Genomic DNA, 18,615 nt, shown 5'->3' with positions numbered 1-18,615 from the left:
AGGATGTTGTAGGGTGTGCTGGAATGATCCACCCAATTCCAGCATCAGACCCGCCTGGTTTGGGGAGTCCTCAAAGTATGGGGCTTAAATTTATTTTCTTAAGTTTTAATTATCTTTTTGACTGTAATATCAGAAATTCTAGGAAGTGTTCACAGTTCAGGGAGGAATTTTACGATATGTGTTAATTAAAAATTAAAATCAAGAAATAGTAGCTTTTGGTGGAGTGGGTAATGGCAGCATTTGTTCAGCTTTTTTGCTTATTCTCCCAGTGCTTTTCCTTAGTTCTAAAACTTAAAACACACTCTCAGTAAAACAAACCAGATTATATTGCTGCAGTGGAGTCCCCACTTAATTCCTTTCAAAATAGCTTTAATGGTAAATGAGAGGAAGCTGAAATACACTGGAGTACTAAAAGATTTGTTGAGAACATAAGAAGGCATTTTACATGCATGTATTTAATGCATAAAGTGCTTTTATTTGCTTTCTAGACTGTGATCCAAATCCGCGGAACAAATGCAGTGCCAGGGGTTTTGCACATAGTGCCTGGGCTTACGTGGTTTAAGGAGCCAGAAGAGGCAGACGGGTATAAAGGCCAGGAAGGTATAAACTGCCTTGGTTAGATGAGTTTGGATCCTGTTTGCTTACTAGAGAAAGTATGAAATAGCACAAACCCAGGAATAAACACAACTGTGAAGTGGAAATATTTTAATACTTTGCCCACTGTAGACATCAGAAGCCTCTGACAGGGCCAATGTCCTGTGAATTAATTGTACCCGTGTGGCTCATATCAGCACATCCAGATAAAAAAAATTAACAAAACTGTCCCTGTCTAACACAGAATAAAACATACTCAGAAAGGATGGCGGACCTGTAGTAACTGGAAAGGATCAGTTTCTGGATTAGAATACAACTGGCTCGTTATATGTTTAAATTTTTTCTTCTAGTGCAACTTATATTCAAGTTTAAAACTTCCTTGATAAAAATTAAATATTTTCTGTGCCTTGTTCCTAACCAGTGTATCTCTCCCTTCCCATTGTTTGGGCTGCATCATCCATACTTAGCTCACATTAGCTTTCCTTCTCTGTTTATTATGAGGGCAGTTTATGAAATGCACCAAGCCATGCAACATCCTTTGGAAAGGGTTTGATTTGATGCAGGATTTCGTTCTGGATCATTCAGAAGAGATGGAAGCTCTCAGTTACTGCCTGCCTTTCCTACATCTCAGAAGGATCTTGTAGTAGAATGAGTTAATGACAGGAGACACCTGTCCCTACAGCCCTTGAATCTCTTAGCTGCTTTTACAGGATTAAACCCTAATCCTAAACTAGCATGGGAACCAGCAAGAGGCAGTGACAGAATGCAGGCAGCCGTCGTGTTGTCTGTGCTGTTCAGAGCAGGGGTAATTGATAAACTGGGGCTTTTACCAGCTTTGGGCGTGGGTGCAGCAAACTGCAGCAGTGCAGCCCAAGGAGCAGCAAATACCTCCTCAGTCAAGCACACCTCGAATGCCAAGTACCATCCTTTTAGAAAAGCAGACTGGAACGAGTAGGTTTGTCTTCTATCTGGGGACTTGAAGCTGAACATCCTTCCCTTTGTTTTAGGGGAGCATCTAAGTTTATCTTTAGTAAATACCTGTTGCTACAGCATCTCACAGAATCAAGTCCCATAAAATTAATTTATTAGGCTACATTATTCCCAGACAGGTCAGTTTTCCTCCAAGTACCTCATCACTGTTTGGGTGTTCAGGGATAGAATAATTTGTATAAACCATGAAAATTAATGCTGGTTTAGGCAACTTAATTCTTCACCTTTAGCCCCTGTAAAATGTTTTTAAACACAAAGTTTACCTTGAGTTTCCTCTTTCAGAAGTCACAAATGCACAAAATTATAGCTTTATGACCAAGTAGTTGCTTGTCTACACAGCAAATCAGTTCCTGAGATAAAAATAAAATATCAGGAGCAGTCCCTTACAGCATCTGATTCATTTCTCTTTTTTACCTATACAGAGAAACATTTAGATATTATGAAGGGCTGGATAACAAATGCCAGAGGAGGAACAGCAGGTGTTTCTTTAAGAGGTTCTAATATTTGTGGGTTTAAGTTCTTTTCTCACATTTGAAAGGATCCCAGCCATTAATATGAGTTCATCCAGGTTTCAGAAGACTCCTAGAAGCTTAAACAAGTGCACTGAAAAAGGTTTGTGTTTGTAAACATTTATTCTTTTGAACTGAAAAAGGCTTGCATCAGCACACATTGTACAGACTTGCAAATTACACAAGTTGAAAAAGTTTTTGTTTCATTTATGTGCAATGAATCTTTAATGTCCAGTGAGCATCTGCAAATGATGAAAACTTAAACCATTAAAAAGGTTTCCAGCACTTATCAAACACAATTATCTTAGCGTGAAAAGGAAGAGAAAGAGACCCATACTGGTGGGAACACAATTAAAGTGCAAATATCTTGACACTTGTATGAAGACACATAAAGTTTCTTCACATTTTTGTTAAAAAGAAGTATTAAAATGTGATTCAGTGAACATTCTTTGTAACCTATTCGTAATCCCCTTCTAGTAATTATTAAACTTGCTGGATCAGAGGCAAATTCTTCAAGGGTACAAACTTGTAATTTCTTTTGACATTTTTTGAATGTATTGCAAAATGCAAGGACCACCTAAGGAGTTGGTTACTAAAATGATATTCTTTTTTTCTTAGAAAAAAAGAAAGAAAAAAGAAAAAAACACACAAGGGACAAAGAACAGGTTAACTTGAAGATCTCGGGTAGTTTGCTAGAAAATGAATATAATTCCTTAGAATGGTTCTCTTTTCCCCTCCACCAATCCTCAGGTTCCTGCCTTGGAATGGACAGCTGTGTGCTGGCTGTGAAAAGGGCTTATAAAATACAAATCTGCATATGGATTTTTATGAACATCTGCTGTACAATAGAACTTTGGATCTGATACAAGATTTCAAAAATATAAAACAAAACTACTATAAAAGTAGGGGGCATTTCAGCAGCACTCCTTACAGAAAGCTGCCTGGCGCAAAGATGATTCCTTGCTACTGTCTGCGATTAACTCTGTCAATTTTTTTCTTCATCTTGCTGGATTCACCGGGTTATTTATTCTTCAATGGCAAATGTCGTGTGACCAAACATCCCAGGAGTCTCTATGAAGAGAACAGGAACCCCATGACATCGAACCGATCGAGGAGGGAGGACATGGAAGTCGTGAAGGCCGAGTGTCCGGCGGCGTCACCGCTACTGCGAGCTGGCCCTCTCCAGGACGTGCAGGTCGTAGTGCTTCTTGCTGCTCCTCAGGCGGAACTTGGTGCCGCTGTGCCTGCGCAGCGCGCTCTGCGCCGCCGCCATGCTGGGGAAGGTGGCCAGCACCGTGTAGGTGGAGGCCAAGTCCCCGGCCCGCGGGGGCTCCGGGCCGCCGTCCCCGCAGAGCCGCCGCTGCTGCTGCTGCAGGCACTGCGCGTCCCGCAGCCACCGGATCTTGGCGCCCACCTTCAACAGTTCACCAAAGAGCTTCTCTGCCTCCATGCGAGTGATGCCTTCGGGCAGCTCTGTGATTTCTAGGACTTTCCCCACAACTGAAAGAAGAGGAACCAGGAATCTAAATTGGTTATTGCACTTAATGATACAACACCCTCAACGAAAAATTTCATACTGGTATCTCCAGCTGGGTCATACCAAATCCACAGGCTTTGCCTTCCTGATATTCTAGAGAGCTTTTGGTCTCACATTTAGCACTGCTTACAAATACAATCTGCTTACTTATACAAGTGTGCAAATAAAAGCTGGGAATACAGGGAGGGTCCTCATTACAAAGAGGGGAAAATAATAAAATCATCAACAACTCATTTTGAAGCAGGTTTCAGAACTCGCTGTAGCATGTCACTGGCCTTGCCTGGTAACATTTCACACATCACCATGCCAAAAACAACAGTCTGTCTTATCTAAAAAAAATCCTTTCCACTAAATTGTTAGAAAAAACTGATTTTATCTGTAACTTTCTGTGAAGAGTTGACAGTAGGTAGCAAAAATTCTTTCCAGTAAAGGCATTAAGATAGACGCCATCAGATTTTATTTGGATGACATCTTTACCAATTCCAACAAGCTAATCTGTAGATCTCCTAGTGTGTCTCCCAAATCCATGTATTTATATATATTAGAATGGGAAAAACAAACAAACAAAAAAAAACCAACCAAAAAGCACAAACTAATTTGTGGATTATGTCTGATTTCACTTGTTATGCCAGTAAAAGGAAGCAGGGGTGTGTATAATTAATATTTAATGTAACAATATCATACAACTTAGGTCCAGTAAACTGACATATTTGCTCCTTCTTTTAGTACTCTCCAATCCTGAACTTCTCTGGTCTTTTCTCCAGCCTTCAAAACTACACTTTTCCCATTTAACTTCTGTCTTCCCCTCTCTCCACGTCTTCCTCTCCATCCTTTTGTTTCCAATGTTTGCCATGTCCATTTCTGTCCAGTTACTCTTCACTCTGGCCCTTCTCACCTGTGCTTTTCTTGTACATTCCCAGCCCATCACCATAATTCATTTTTCTGGAGGACTGTGTCAGTCAGCAATTCTGTACCTGGTTCTCCTGCACCAAGATCTGCTGAAGCAGCCTTCTTTGCTGGTTTCTTTCCCCTGTTTCCATGTCTGTTTCCAGGCTGACACTGGCAAGATTGACATAAAGGGTGTACTTTAATGACAATCCATCAGGATCTTAAAATTTCTAGTCACCTCAGTGAAAAGCAGTGCAGAGGAATGTCTGGAAAACAGCCTGCACTGCACCATGGGACAGAGAAGAATTTCACATCCAATTGGAGTTATTGATCTTAATAATCCTACAGGCAGACATATTCAATCCTTCACTACAGAAGGGAGGGAGGCAATGATGGGGGGAAAAAATCACCTTGGAAGAACATCCCCCTGCCCCAGCCATCACATCCTCTAGCTGGCATTGGGGAGAACTGAGCAAGGTAGAAGCAGGGGGAGATTTGTGTGTCCTAAAAATTAGAGGGAAAGACTTTTCAACTTTGCTAATACCAGTATTTTGGGTTTGTTTTTCTTACAAGGAACAAACCCGCTCTTTGTTTAGAAATTACCATGTTTTTGTTTTTTTTTTTAGAAATGGTTACTTGAATAGAAGAAAATAGTTTTAGCAAAGGCTCCCCTTTAGATTTTTGAATTAGCAAGTGAATTGCCTAAAATAAAAAAAATCCATCATTACACTGTGCCTAAAGGGCAAAGTTCAGATAAATGTTTCTCACTTTTTTAATACAACAAACAAGAAAAATGGGGAATACTGACACAGAATAAAACTTATTGCAAAGCAAGCACCTCCCACTGCATTACTGTCCAGGTGCAATAACATTTCCCTGTTCAAGGTGGTTGTAATGGTAGTCCTGAATTGGTTTTTTTTCATTGTTGCCATGAGATTGTTCTCTTTTAGTACCTGTTGGCTTGTTACTTGTCCACGTAATAAAGATGGATTGTATTGCAGGGGTTGGCCAAGCAATGGGTATCTGGCATCTCCTTAAAGAGAAAGGTAATTAGAAGTGTTTTTCTGTTACAGGAAATCTTCCTCCAGTCCCTCTCCCACCAAGCATGTTACACAGAGGAGAAAGCAGAACTGCTGTGCACAAAGCTGAGTGTCAGAGCTGCCCTGACTCCATCAGTGTCAGCCACGTCCTGATCCCAAGGTGAAAAGGTACAAACTTTCTGGTATTTAGGGATTACACTCAGAGTTTTTCTTCACTGCAGTCTTAGATAAGTCCTTTCATTTCAAAATGAGCTTAATAAGTCTAAAGCTCCTCTCAGCATGCTAATTTAGTAATTTTCATGGTTATAGCCCTGATTAGAGCCTGGTCTCTCTACAGACTTCTATTTGTTGCAAGGATGCACAAAGACAATGCACTAGATGTTTTCAGTAATCACAGCAGGTTAAGGGAGCTAAGAGGTGTGCTTCAAACAGGCCACCTGGAACTTTTACAACATCAGAATATAAAGTAATGATGAAGATTATGTAACAAATACGACAAAGACAAGAAAATAAGGTTCTCTTTATCACTAAGAGAGACACACAGAATTTTCTGTAAGTTTTGCCTTAAAGTAAATCTGTAAAATGGACCTGTTAATTTTGAGATTGGGAATTTTACCAGGATACTTTTGCTCACTGACAAAACAGATTTATATCACTGTATTTTAAACATTATCAACTATCCCATCTCTGTGGAACCCCCCTATTTTCGGTTTTTCTGTTGACATGGCAGCAGAGGATTGAAATTCATCTGCAAGGAATTTTTTTGTGTCCTTGAGTGGGTCCTATCTGAAATACAAACTGAGGTACAGTCCTGGCTAGAGGCTCCATCCCACCATACTTGTTGTTCTACAGAGGAATGAAGAATACCTGCTTAGGCAGTGGTGCAATTCAGTGCATTATCAGCTAATGATTTATGGTTAAGACCTGAAGCTAAATTCTAGCAAATATTTAATTAATATTAATATTAATAATATAATATTAATTTTAATATTAATATTTTCAATGCTGAAATGGGAAATTTGAGAAAGCTAGTGTGCTAGAGAAACACATTAATGAGATGAAAAGCCTTTCAAGATATGGGGGACAGTATCATTGCAGAGTGATAAAGTGAAATTTTAAATGATGTTTGAGTGAGTAATTTTGGAGGTTTTGCTTCAACAGCAATACTACTAAAGTGAGCCACAACTCCTCAGAAAATCCTCATCTAACTTGTACTTTAAAACATTCAAACAGAAATCACACACACATTTTAGTTAACTAAAAATATACCTTGTCCAGGGACAAAAGGTCTAGAAAACTGGGACACAATAGAAAGAGGTGTCAGTGTGGGACGGATGTTCTTCATGTTTGACAGCTGGGCTGGTGCTGGTGATTGGGCTGGTGAGGTGACAGGGCTGCCCAGTTGAGGACTATGCTGCAGCTGGAAGAAACAACACATCAGTGTTTCAAAAAGTACTACTTGAACATGCTGAACGGCACCCACAGCCTTCAAAGATTTAAATGAAGTTAAAAAGTTCTACTACGTATAATCAGGGCAAGATTTTCATTCCCCAAAATATGAATATTTTAAGTCATCCTGGAGAAGCAAACCAGCACGTCCTACCTGTGCAGCACCGTCTAAAGTGCTGAGTTCCGTGGCTTTGTGCCCGCGGGGGTGATCACAGTAGTACTTGCCGGGTTTCCTCTGCGGCGGTGACGGGTTCCGCGGCGCGGCGCCGCCGGGCACGTTGAGCTGCATCATCACCACCCCCCCGGCGGGCGGTGGCGCTACGGCTGCAACACAAGGAGCCACAGGGCAGCGTCAGCACAGCCGGCACGGCACGGCACGGCACGGGCCCTCAGCACACACGGCACAGCCCGCACACACGGCACGGCACAGCACAGCACAGCACGGCACGGCACAGCACAGCACGGCACAGCCCGCACACACAAGGGGGAAGGCACCAAGGAAAGGGGAAATAACACACGGAATATGGTTCGCTAAAGAAGCTGCTGATTGAGAAAACTGGGGCAGTGTCTTCTGCACAGTTACAGTTCCATTATCAGCTACACCCGCAATAGTTAACTTAGAGAGGGCTTCCCGGAACAAGAGATAGTGGAGACACTGAAACTCATTGCTAGGAATGCTTTTGAAAGAAATCACTCTATTTATTAGTAGCTGACAGTACTCGACATTCACTGCAGTTTCTGTCAGAGCACTGTGTTGCAGAATGTGATGATAAGCGAAAATATGCTTCATTTAAAAATAGAAGTTTCCGAGTTAGTCTTACATGATGTACAGCAATGCAGACTCAAAATGTTTTCTCTGATAGGATGGCAGAGATCAGAAAGACCTGGGATCAAGCTTTAGTCTAGGCAAGCTTACCCTGACTTACAAGTTTTCCCTTTGGAATGCTTTTCTGGGCAGATACTGCGAACTGATCCCCACACCCTGTCCCACTTGTTGTAGTCACAGAAACTCCAGAGTCCAGGGAGAACAACACCTGAACATCCAGCACTGTTCCACAAGGTTTCCCACCAGAAGCTGTAAGGAGAGGCTGCCCAAGAGAGAAACCATCTCCCCCTCTGCCCCAGGTAATTTGTTTAATGCCCTTTTTATTCGTAAATGGTTGCCTGCAATTTCCTTCTCTGCTCTACCCTCTTTTTACAGCATTTCTCAGAAACCATGATTAAAACACAGTTTAAACATCATTTAATCATCCATCTTTAAAGGAGGATTCTGCAGTCTTCTCAAGTTGCTGCCACATCATAGCACCAAGATACAGATTATAAAATGCATTCATCTGGTGTTTTTTATAATGGGCTATTATTTTCACTACCCCTGAGCTCCACAAAAAGAAAGAGACTTCTTCAAAAATCAAACCAAACTATGTAGAAAAAGCAACACATAACATTAAAACTACATTAGCTTTTGTGAATAGTGTTTGGAAATATTTATTATATGGGTAATTGAATTAACAGCGTTTTCACATCTATACTTTCTTTTTAATGGCAAGGAGTTTTACCCAGGTGTTACAGATTGCAATCAAAGCATCAGGCATCTGGCCAGCCTTAGCAGAGGACATAAATTGAAGAGTCCCTGCAAGAGCCACACTGTGAATATTTCTGTTTTGTTGCACAGCAGAATAAAATACAGCTCTGTTTATGACTGCTACATAACCACAGTAATATACAACACAACAGTTTTCCACTGGTAAAGCCATCAACTTATCTAGTCCGTACATGTAACCCTGAGATATACCAAACACCTATATACACACTATGTCTAACACACAAAAATGGGTATCATTTTACTATTATATGCATACATTTATATATTTTATGAATTATACTAATTTACATCTGCCTGGTTTATATACAGTATTTCACCCTAGCATACTCTTTTTGACTTATCTCTGCTCTGTGTGAATGGAACACCCAACAAAAACACGTTTGTCTTTCAGAAACATCTACAGCACTGTCTCTAAAAGAGTGTCAATCTAAAATGCAATTTAAACTGCAAAAGAAAACTTCATACATTCAGAAAATCGTGTTTTTTCTTTTGCTTCTAGTTTCCCAGTATTTCAGGGAATGAAAATAAATGGAATTCTTTTCCTAACCAAGTGTCCTGACACAATGAAGTGTCATACAGTGCATAAGTCAGTTTGCAGACACTTTATGACCTGTCAAATCCCTTGAGAAGGGAAACCCAGAAATCCTTGAAAGTCTCCTCAGCTTTACAGTCTGGACCCCTGAAACACAACTCTGCTGCTTCTCTGTGGACCTGCTCATTGGCCCCACCTCAGAGACCTTCATTCAGCATCTCAATGTCTTCTTTACTTACTGAAAAGCACAGGTTTTGATTTATTCCCCGGAATTTGCTCCCCCATAGAGGACTTCCTCCTTCCTGAAGCTTCCTTAAACCCCAGTTTACAGATGTGAACCAGGCCATCAAAACGGCACAAAACCAGCACTTCCAGGAGAGACAGGAGGGCAGTAAAACAAACTAGTGCAAGGCCCACTTCAGACATTTTGAAATGACAATCTTCCAGAATTAAAGCCAAACAAACTTGAAGCAAAATAGAAACCAAACCAAACCTGCCCATGAACTGCTAATCCAACTGTCTTGCCACTTAAGTGCATGTTATCTATTTACTAATGAACAGGTAAAAAATACACCTTAAAGATAAATGTTTGTAAGAAACACCGCATCTGTAGCAGAACCTAGGGTTGTTTAATCTAGTGCTTGCTTGTGAAATACTGAGATAACAGAACTTGAGATTTTCCCTTTTTTACCAACCAAGCCTTTAATGCATTGAATTCCCTAACAGTAAATAAAGACAGTGCCACTGTGGTCACAGGATTGTTCTGTAATCTCTGGTTTGGTGGTTAACCCTGGTGCTCTTATTTTCCTCACCAGTCCATCCATTTTATGGTTGGACCTTCAGAGCTTGAAGTGTTTGGATATTAACATTCATAAAGGTTTCATGGATTGACAAGATCTATGTCAACACTGCTTTCAAACACATTGAGGCTTCTGTTTACACACTTTCTAAAAATTACCCAAGAGTTTTGTAGATCAAAACCTTCTGAACCTGACTTAAATGTTTCTGCTGAGTAACATTTACCTGCTGAGGGTGGCCTCCAGGCTGCCCCCACGCAGCCACTGTTTCACTTAAATTCCAAGGTATTTTAAAAGATACAATAATAGCAATACAGATGAAGAATTTAAAAAAAAAAAAAAAAAAATCAGAGATGGTATTCAAGTTGCAGTTGCTCTAGCAGTTAGCCATGAAACCAATGTGGAAATTTACAGCAGGTTCTAGACAGAATGGTTAGATGAAAATCCCAATAAAATATACCTTTTTTTGGCTGCATGATGGAAAGACCAGTGGATGAACTTTTACATGATGAGGGTGGAGACATTATGCTGTAGTGCACAATGGAAGCAGCCTGCTGTGGCTTTGACTTGGATGAAGGTGGCAATAATGTAGGAGGTGATGGCTTCTGACTCGAATGGTTGCTATAAACTATGAAAGCAAAAGCAGTAAATAAGGCTGCCATAAAAACAAAACACCCCGCACAACTTTGAAGTACTTTCAGCTTTCCAGCAGGTCAAAAAGCAACCCCACAATGCTCAGTTTTCAAACTCCTCTCATGACCTCCTAAGAAATTCACTGCTCCTACTCTGTTAACTGAAATCTAGAATGGTTCTCGAGCAGAAGAGCCAAGTATGCTGCTTCCAAAGTGCATCTTGCTCCTGTCAAACAGAAACCCAAATCTGGGAGTTTTCAGACCCATCTGGCTATTGAGGAAAGGAAGGAAGTCATTCTGCTGCCAGTGGATGGTTCCCATGTCTGTCTTACCTCACCAGCTGATGTGCAAGGCATTATGATTTATGGTATTGGATTTTAAGACAGTAACTTGAGATATTTCAAAGATAAAAAAATTTGAGATTTCAACTTAATCTGCCTCAGGGTTAAAAATGGAAAATAAATTCAAAAACGGAACAAAAAAGGAAATAGAATACAGCAGTTAATTCTAAATCAAACCCTTGATAGCAAATATCACCCAGCATAATAATAGCCAGACATTTTTTAAGCCTAGCAATAAAAACTTTGTTGACCCAACCTGCACACTGCTGCCCCTGGAGCTGCTGTGAGTTGCACGGTGAGGATGTTCTAGGAAACTGTAGCTGCTCTGATCCAGGAGGCTGCAAATATCCTACAGATGAACTGGAATAACAAAGAAAGAACATGACTAACAGGCATTTATGCTACACTCATTTAATCACGACTTCTGCATTTGCTGTCTACATGTACTGCAAATCACTGAGCTTTTGTTCATTTTAAATCAGTAATGTTCCCACCTACCCCTGAATTCATTCATTCTTCAGAAGACTCTTTCCCACCTCTTCCTTAGCAAAAACACGTGCCCTGCCTACACTGAGAAACTGTATTAATTCACCTCTTCTGATATTCTATATTTGTGTCCATAAATCTACATCAGCATAAAGATGTGCGGAATAATGATAATAATAATAAAAAAAAGACAATTTGTTGTCGTGGTCACTTAAGCAGAATTAGGTCTCGGTGAAGTGATGCCCACAGCCCCTGCCATGAGGATTTGGGATGCAGTCCCTCAGCTGGGGGCTGGGCACCTGGGGCTCTGCTCCAGGGGCCACTGACACAGCCCAGAGGGGGGCTGGGAAATGGAACAGGACTCCAGGGAAAATAAACAACCATTCAGCTGTTTGCAGAATGTAGAGAAATGATAACTTTAACAGTTTATTTATGCCAGGTAGTTTTTCAGGGTAATCAGGAGAAAACCAGGTAACAGACACATATTCTACTGTATCACTAATGCTCAGCCAGAACATCAGGGTGGTGGACCATAATCAGACAGTGCACACAGAATCCTGTACTATCATATAAACTGTCTAAGAATAAAACAATTCCTTCAAATTGTGGGGGAAAAAAAGTAGGTTTAATGCTCTTGGACCTACTGTTTTTACCTATGTTATCAAAAGTTTGTTCCATCCTTTGTCCCATAGGTCACTTATATAATTTTAATTTAAAGATTCCCTTCCATTAAAGCAGACAAAACCAAGTGAAAACTAACACAGATGCTTTCACACAGCTTCTGATCTGCCTACTGATTCTAGTTTTCAGCAGTGACCTGTAGGTTTGACACAGCTCCTGCAGAACAGCATTCTGCTTTCCTTGTTCAGGTGCTGCAGCAGAACTATTCTGATGAAAGCAAGATGCTGTCGTTGCTTGCTAGTTTGCTCTGAATTCCTCATAAATGAGAAGGACATTCTAAATTACACAAAAGATCAAGCAACCAAACTTAATTCAAGAAAAGTCTGGAATTAAGCCTACCTGTGACTTCACTGAATCTCAAATATAGGAACTACAGAAAAGGATTAAAAAACCTTCAGATACAAAGAACAGGGATTCAGATTTAAGTGGAGGAAACCATGCAGCGATGACACAAATACTACTGAAGTCTGCACTCTCAAAAGGATGAACAAGCTTCAAACTGATGCTGCTTGTTTAAAAGCTCCCAGGTATTTTTAAATGCTGCACATTTGTAAGTTCAAAAAAACTCAAGAAAGAAAAATCTGTAACAAGCATTAATCCTAATGAATTCTCCTAGGTACTTGCCTATCTGTTCTCAAATAGACAGCTTTGGGGACACAGATGTACATTCAGGGAGGGCTGTACATGCAGACCAATTTGCTGCTACCAAGGTAGGTTAAAAAAAAAAAAAGTTATTTATCAAACAAAAGCCAAGTTTCCATACTTGTTTTACAGCCAGCTTGGTGCCAGCAGGCCTCATCTACCGTACAAAGTAAGCTAAAGCTTTTCTATACAAAGTTCCAAAGAAGAAGTCAGTCTTTTTCTGGGATTCAAATTATTTTTCCTCTACACATTATTAATGTAATATCTTTGACAAAACCAGTGAATATGGATAGTCATCCTAAACATTACTGCAGAAAGACTGAGCTGCCGAGCACACTGGTGTTTCACGGGTAAGAAACAGAATGCAGAAGATTTAAGAGTTGGAACTGCAGTAAAAGTATTGCTGAAAGTGCTATGGAGACAATGTTTTCCACTCCAACAAGTGTGTCACAGTTAAAGCAGTACTGTGTGTTTTTCACTTAATTGCATGACAGCAAGAACAGAGTGCCTGTAAGTCTGCCTTTAAAATAATAGTTTTAATATCTGCAGCACTAAAAGCAGATCCTGTCAGTTCTTACAAAGCCACTAAGCCCAGCTGCTGAGAAATCAAGTATCAGTTAAACTCACCTTAGATTGTTCTGCTGCCCTGATGGAAGGACACTGTAGTAGACTGGCATTCCTGTGGTGGGCAGGCCTTGGCTGGACTGGCTGGGAATTAGAACAGGCTGCTGATATGTCTGCTGGGGCACTGCTTGGGAACCTTGAGGCACCGAAACCTGCAACGGGCCACACTGTAAGATTCTCTCCTGCAGACAGTGTTTCTGCATCTTGACCATCACCCAGATGATAGAAGAATTTTAAAATAACCCCAGAAACTGAAAGATCTCCTGGAGTTCTTTAAATCCAGAAGAATGGTGATAACAGTACCTAAAATAACAACGCTGTATTTAAAAAATTCTTTCAATCTTTTTCCCCCCAATTGGAAATGTTGGCTCCAAGGGACTCCATGAATTAACAAAGGTATTTTCTCTACAACAGAAATTGGGGTGGTGGGAAGGAAACCTCCCAAGCTTCTCTTCCCCACCCTCTGAACTGCAACTGACACAGCACTTGGCATTCAACAGGAGTGGAACTTGTGCACTTGTGACACTTTTGTCTCACTTCAGTTGTGGGTTTGTATCTTCTGTCCCCAAAGTCACCTTTGACACCTGCTTGCAGCTTTCTACCATTTCTACCATAAAGCAAAGGACTAAAAGAAAACCCCAACACTCAAACCCAGAGTCACTGGAAAGTTACAAATACATTACCCACCTGATAAGATGGCACTGAGGGATATGGAACAATCACACCTTGAATTTGATTCCCAATGTTGTTGTGTTGGCCACTGACTAGATTTTGATTCTGAGACTGCTGAACTCCAACTAAACCCTGGTAGTTTTGCTGCTGGTTGGGCAAAATCTGGTAACCTGAAATTATACATTTAAATCTTATTTTGAAATAATGAACACATTTTAAGGACAGTTGCCAATGCGAAAATACACGTGTAGCATTTTCCAATGGTTTAATCTGGCAGCTTCACAACAGTTGAACTTACCATGCATATAAAAAGAAGCCAACATTAAAATTAATATTTACTCATTTGGATTCAGCATGAACTATTATCCATACTGTTTGCAGTGCTGCTCCCACATGCGTGCACTACTCATTTACACTCTGGCTTACATGCATTAACACCTTGATTTGACAGGTGAAAGCTGGAAGCACTTGAACAAAGCATGCTAGACAGGACCAAACCCAGTTCATTGTCTGCTATTGTGAACAAGGCCATTCCAGGTACTTCGGTCTGAAAATTCTACATATGCAAAATTCAGCTGGGACCTCAGGTGCCCCAGGGGTTAGAGCATCTTGACTGCAATTCAAAACTAAGTCAAACTTCAGGAAAATTTGCATCAGGCATGTGTGCAAAGCCTTTCCAAAGGGGCAATTTCTTTTGAAATCTGTAATGCTGAAACCAATTGGGGACTGAGAAAAATCTTCCAAGTTCAAGCCACGTTGGTACATAGTGGAAGATGTTTTATATTCAAAGTTATCTCAGGGATACAAAGATAGATTTTCATATTATTCACCCCTCTATAGTGTCTCTAAACTGATTTATTATTGCTTAAAATTTTTTCAAAAAAATGCCTAAAAAACCCCACCCCCACCGCAAACCAAAACACCCCAAGCATGAGTGCCAAACAAGAAATTTGTGCATTTATAAAATCTAACCTAAACTCCCCCTTTCCTCTTTTTTAAAAAAGCATTTAGCAGGTAACTGCTACCATGATCCAAACACATGCAGAACACAAGTTCTTTTTCTCTCATGTTCTATCATACAGGTGTGCACTACTTACCCCGTCAGCAAAACCCCAGCACAGTCAGTGTTTCTGAGACAAAGCCAGTTACCCCTCCAGAATAACAAAACTGGGCTTGTCAAGATGCACTGACGGCAAGAAGAGTCTGTGTTTGAGTTGGACACATTCACAGCCCACTGACCTTGACATTCCCCATGCTCCCTACCTTGGCAAGGAACTATAATAGAGCAAATTTAGCTGCAAAAACTCACTTGGGTTTTCTTTAAACTGTGCTAAAAAAAGGGCTTGGTCTATTCTGAAAGTGATTCAGTTAACATGAAACACCTTTTTGTGAGCAGCAGCCACCGATGTTCATTGATTTCATCCACACAGGGTACAATGAACATTGTGCACTAACAGCCTCAGCAGGCTCTCTATAGAAACTGCAACAATGAACACTAAAAGAAGACTGTTAATATAATCAAATATTGCTTCAGAAAATTAAAGGGAAGAAGGTTCAGTTTGTTAAAACCAAGACAGCTATTCATTAGAAATACATAACACTATAAATATTTTCAGAGGACTAGACAAAACTTCAGAACAATACATGCGTGAAGTTGGATTAGTACTTAGGATTTTTAATAACTTAAGTTTGAACTGTGCACAAAATGCCCTTCGTATCTGTAATACACAAAATGCTTTAACATACTTTGTTATAAAATGATCTGTGGCCCCTAAAAACCAGCAGAATGGGAAGTTGTGGTGTGACAGACCCAATCAGTGCCCCTGCACTCTGAACCCCTCATGTCCCAGAAATTGCAATGGAGCCGTGAGTAGTTCTGCAGCCTTTTCTGGCACTTGCAGAGACAGACACAATCAATTCTGCAAGCAGAGGGAACTGGAACAATACAAATTGGCTGCCACGAAGGTTTCCCAGAGTGTTCCAAAGAATGCTCTATTTTTAGCTGCAGTTTCACCTCTGCATGGAGTGGGCTGACAGAAATGCAGCACTCAGCACAAACCCCACACCTGCCACAGCAGATTGTCCCATTACACCAAAATACTCTGGAACTGGAGGTAAAAAAAGAAGCAGGTTTCTTCATATTTACATAACTCAAAAGAAATCACAGTTAATAGAAGAAAAGTTAACTCTCAGAATATAGAAACAGATTTTCTGAATAATGCATTAGGAGTGAGAAGCAGTGTTTATTGAAGAACAGAAAATCAAGTACAACGACCTGGTTAACGAGCTGGGTGTTGATGAGCTTGGTTATGACTATGACAACTGCAGGTACTGTTACAACTGGACTAGTTTTATCCCTGGGTTGTGAAGCAGAAGCCAGTTGAACTGCTGCTGATGTTCCTACAGGAACTGTAGCTCAGACTGGATTTTTGAACAACCTGCAGTTAGGTCTCGTGGTAACTGGGCTCACATTAACGTGGCAATCAGAAATGCTTTTTTTCTTAAGGAGAGTTTCCTTCTCCCAACATCTTTTGGGCAACGAAAGCATTTTTATTAAAAGTGAACCCCCCAAAATATTTCACCTGAAACCCCTTTAAAAAGGAAGCCAGGAAGCAGCTGAAAAAGAGACCGGTTCACTGTGAGAAATGTAAACCTCTCAGACAGTGTTACGGCCCCGAATCCAACAGCTCATCAACAAAGGCAGGCCACTCCTCAACATTAGACCAGAAGTGGCTCCAGTTGCCATGCTCTCAGAAGCTGTCATCTTTTATCTGAATTTGTGTTTCCAAAGTTATTTCATAGTTAGTAACCACCTTCTGAGATGAACAAACCCCATGGCTTTTATGTAATGCAAGATTTGTAACTCCCATTTTTGCCCAGGCACTTTGCTGTATGAGCCAAGTAATGTGGTGCCTTTGGCTCAAAACCACACAGTGCTAATAAGCATCAACCATATCAGGTGTAGCTTTCTGTCAAATTAATACAAATATCAATGGTATAAAATAAATTACAAGGGAGAGAATTTTCAAATCCCCATCTTAGGAGGTGTTTCCAGAACAGATAACAAGACATGGAACCATTCATTTCTAAAATGCAGATTCAGATTTGCCTATAAAGCATTAAATGAGAACCAGCAATGGCTGGAGAGCAGTTTGGAGATTTTCAGTTAATTACGCAGTTTCTGGTAAGATCCTTCTTTCTCCCATCAGTGCTGGTGAACACCCAGTAACCAAACACTGAATACAATTATTGGCTGGACCATCCCCATCCTACCTAAACACGATCCCTTGATGTCAGAGTGCAGGTACAGGGCACATGATCAAAGCAGTAGAGCAGCTGTCTGCACAGCTTGCTTATTTTTTTCTTCCAGGACAGAGAGGGAGTTCACCTGCTGAACTTTTCACCCACAGGCAGTGAAATTCAGTTAAAGTATAAAGAGCTAAAAACACACAAGAAGGGAACTTACCTAATAGCAACCAGTTCATCCCTTTGTACCTTATTTCCCCATGCTTTCCAATTCAGACTGGTTTGGTTGGGTACAAATGCACACTGAGCTCTCGGAGTTGGGGAGTTTGTGTGCTACTCACACAGGGTGTCCCCACAGTGGGAAGTAATTCCCTTGAGCCTCAGACTTTTTGCTATTAAGTAGTCTAGGTATTAGAAATTCTGAGGAAGGAAAGCAGGTTGTGTAATACAGTTGGGTAACACATCTCTAACACCAGTGGGTAACACAAGTTGCAAAACCAAGTAATTTGTTTTCCTTTGAAAAAAATCTTTGTGAACTGAACCCTGAATAACTCCATCAAGTGTTGCTACTATTGGAGCACTCCTAGAAGAAGTGCAGAAGAGGAGCCATCCCTCTTACATGCTGCTTCATAGGATATAAATAAATCCAGTTTATATTTGTAAAAGCAGATCTTCTACCCTGTTTCTGTAGAGCAACACATAGCTGGGGGCAGGGGAAGGAATTAATAAGACTCTCCTGAAGGAAACTCAGAAGGATGTTATGTATTCAACTAAGAGCTGGTATAAAAGCCTGGTCTTTAAGGATCTCTGCCTCCAAACATCACTAGTTACTTCTGAAGGTTTTGACCATGAGTCAAGATGTTACTGAGAAGTAAATTTGTTTCAGGAGTACAAATCTTATTGAAGAAGTCATAACAATATTTGGAAGTACAGATTGTCAGAATAATGGTAGCCTACAGTTAAAATCTGTAAGGAAAAAAAGAAAGGAAGGAGATGGAAATGAATCTTACTAACATTCAAAGAAGGGTACACCTCAGACAGCTGAACAGTCTTTACTAAAATAGGTAACCACATAAGTCCCATTATATATTCCATCCAATACCCTGATACCTTTAATCACAGGACAGAAAGACAGAGTAAAACAGCATCACCAATATCTTCTGCACAGCACTCTTTTCATTCCACAGCATCTAAGATTAGGTTTTTACCTTAGAACTTTCAGTTAAGGTACATCTCTTTAATGTTACATCATTTAAAGGTACTAATTTATCTTACTTTGCAAGTTAATGAAGTTTTTAGTTACTAAGTCACAAATTTTTAAAATTACTAAGTTGTAAATTTTTGAGTGGCAT

General features: G+C 40.4%; 1 protein-coding gene across 10 annotated transcripts in view; it reads right to left on the bottom strand.

Moving 5' to 3' along the window:
- Positions 1–690: 690 nt before the first annotated feature.
- R3HDM1 (R3H domain containing 1) overlaps positions 691–18,615 on the bottom strand; it is a 51,835-nt gene continuing 33,910 nt past the window's right edge. For 8 of the 10 annotated variants that reach the window (XM_066190371.1, XM_066190374.1, XM_066190377.1 and 5 more), the window contains 9 exons: positions 14,033–14,187; positions 13,349–13,497; positions 11,169–11,272; positions 10,400–10,567; positions 7,162–7,331; positions 6,828–6,978; positions 5,472–5,551; positions 4,605–4,689; positions 691–3,593 (listed from right to left, as the gene is read on the bottom strand). In XM_066190371.1, coding sequence (XP_066046468.1) covers positions 3,256–3,593; positions 4,605–4,689; positions 5,472–5,551; positions 6,828–6,978; positions 7,162–7,331; positions 10,400–10,567; positions 11,169–11,272; positions 13,349–13,497; positions 14,033–14,187 — 1,400 coding nt within the window. In that variant the 3' untranslated portion in view covers positions 691–3,255. The remainder of the gene's footprint in view (positions 3,594–4,604; positions 4,690–5,471; positions 5,552–6,827; positions 6,979–7,161; positions 7,332–10,399; positions 10,568–11,168; positions 11,273–13,348; positions 13,498–14,032; positions 14,188–18,615) is intronic. The other 2 variants (XM_066190376.1, XM_066190378.1) reach the window with 1 other exon arrangement.

This window comes from Chamaea fasciata, unplaced genomic scaffold (assembly GCF_029207755.1).
Source record: "Chamaea fasciata isolate MVZ Bird 193981 ecotype frontalis unplaced genomic scaffold, bChaFas1.0.hap1 SCAF_8, whole genome shotgun sequence".
In the NCBI taxonomy this organism is placed as follows: domain Eukaryota; kingdom Metazoa; phylum Chordata; class Aves; order Passeriformes; family Sylviidae; genus Chamaea; species Chamaea fasciata.
The sequence above is the reverse complement of the archived record's forward strand: the minus strand, read 5'-3'. Positions and strand labels throughout refer to the sequence as shown.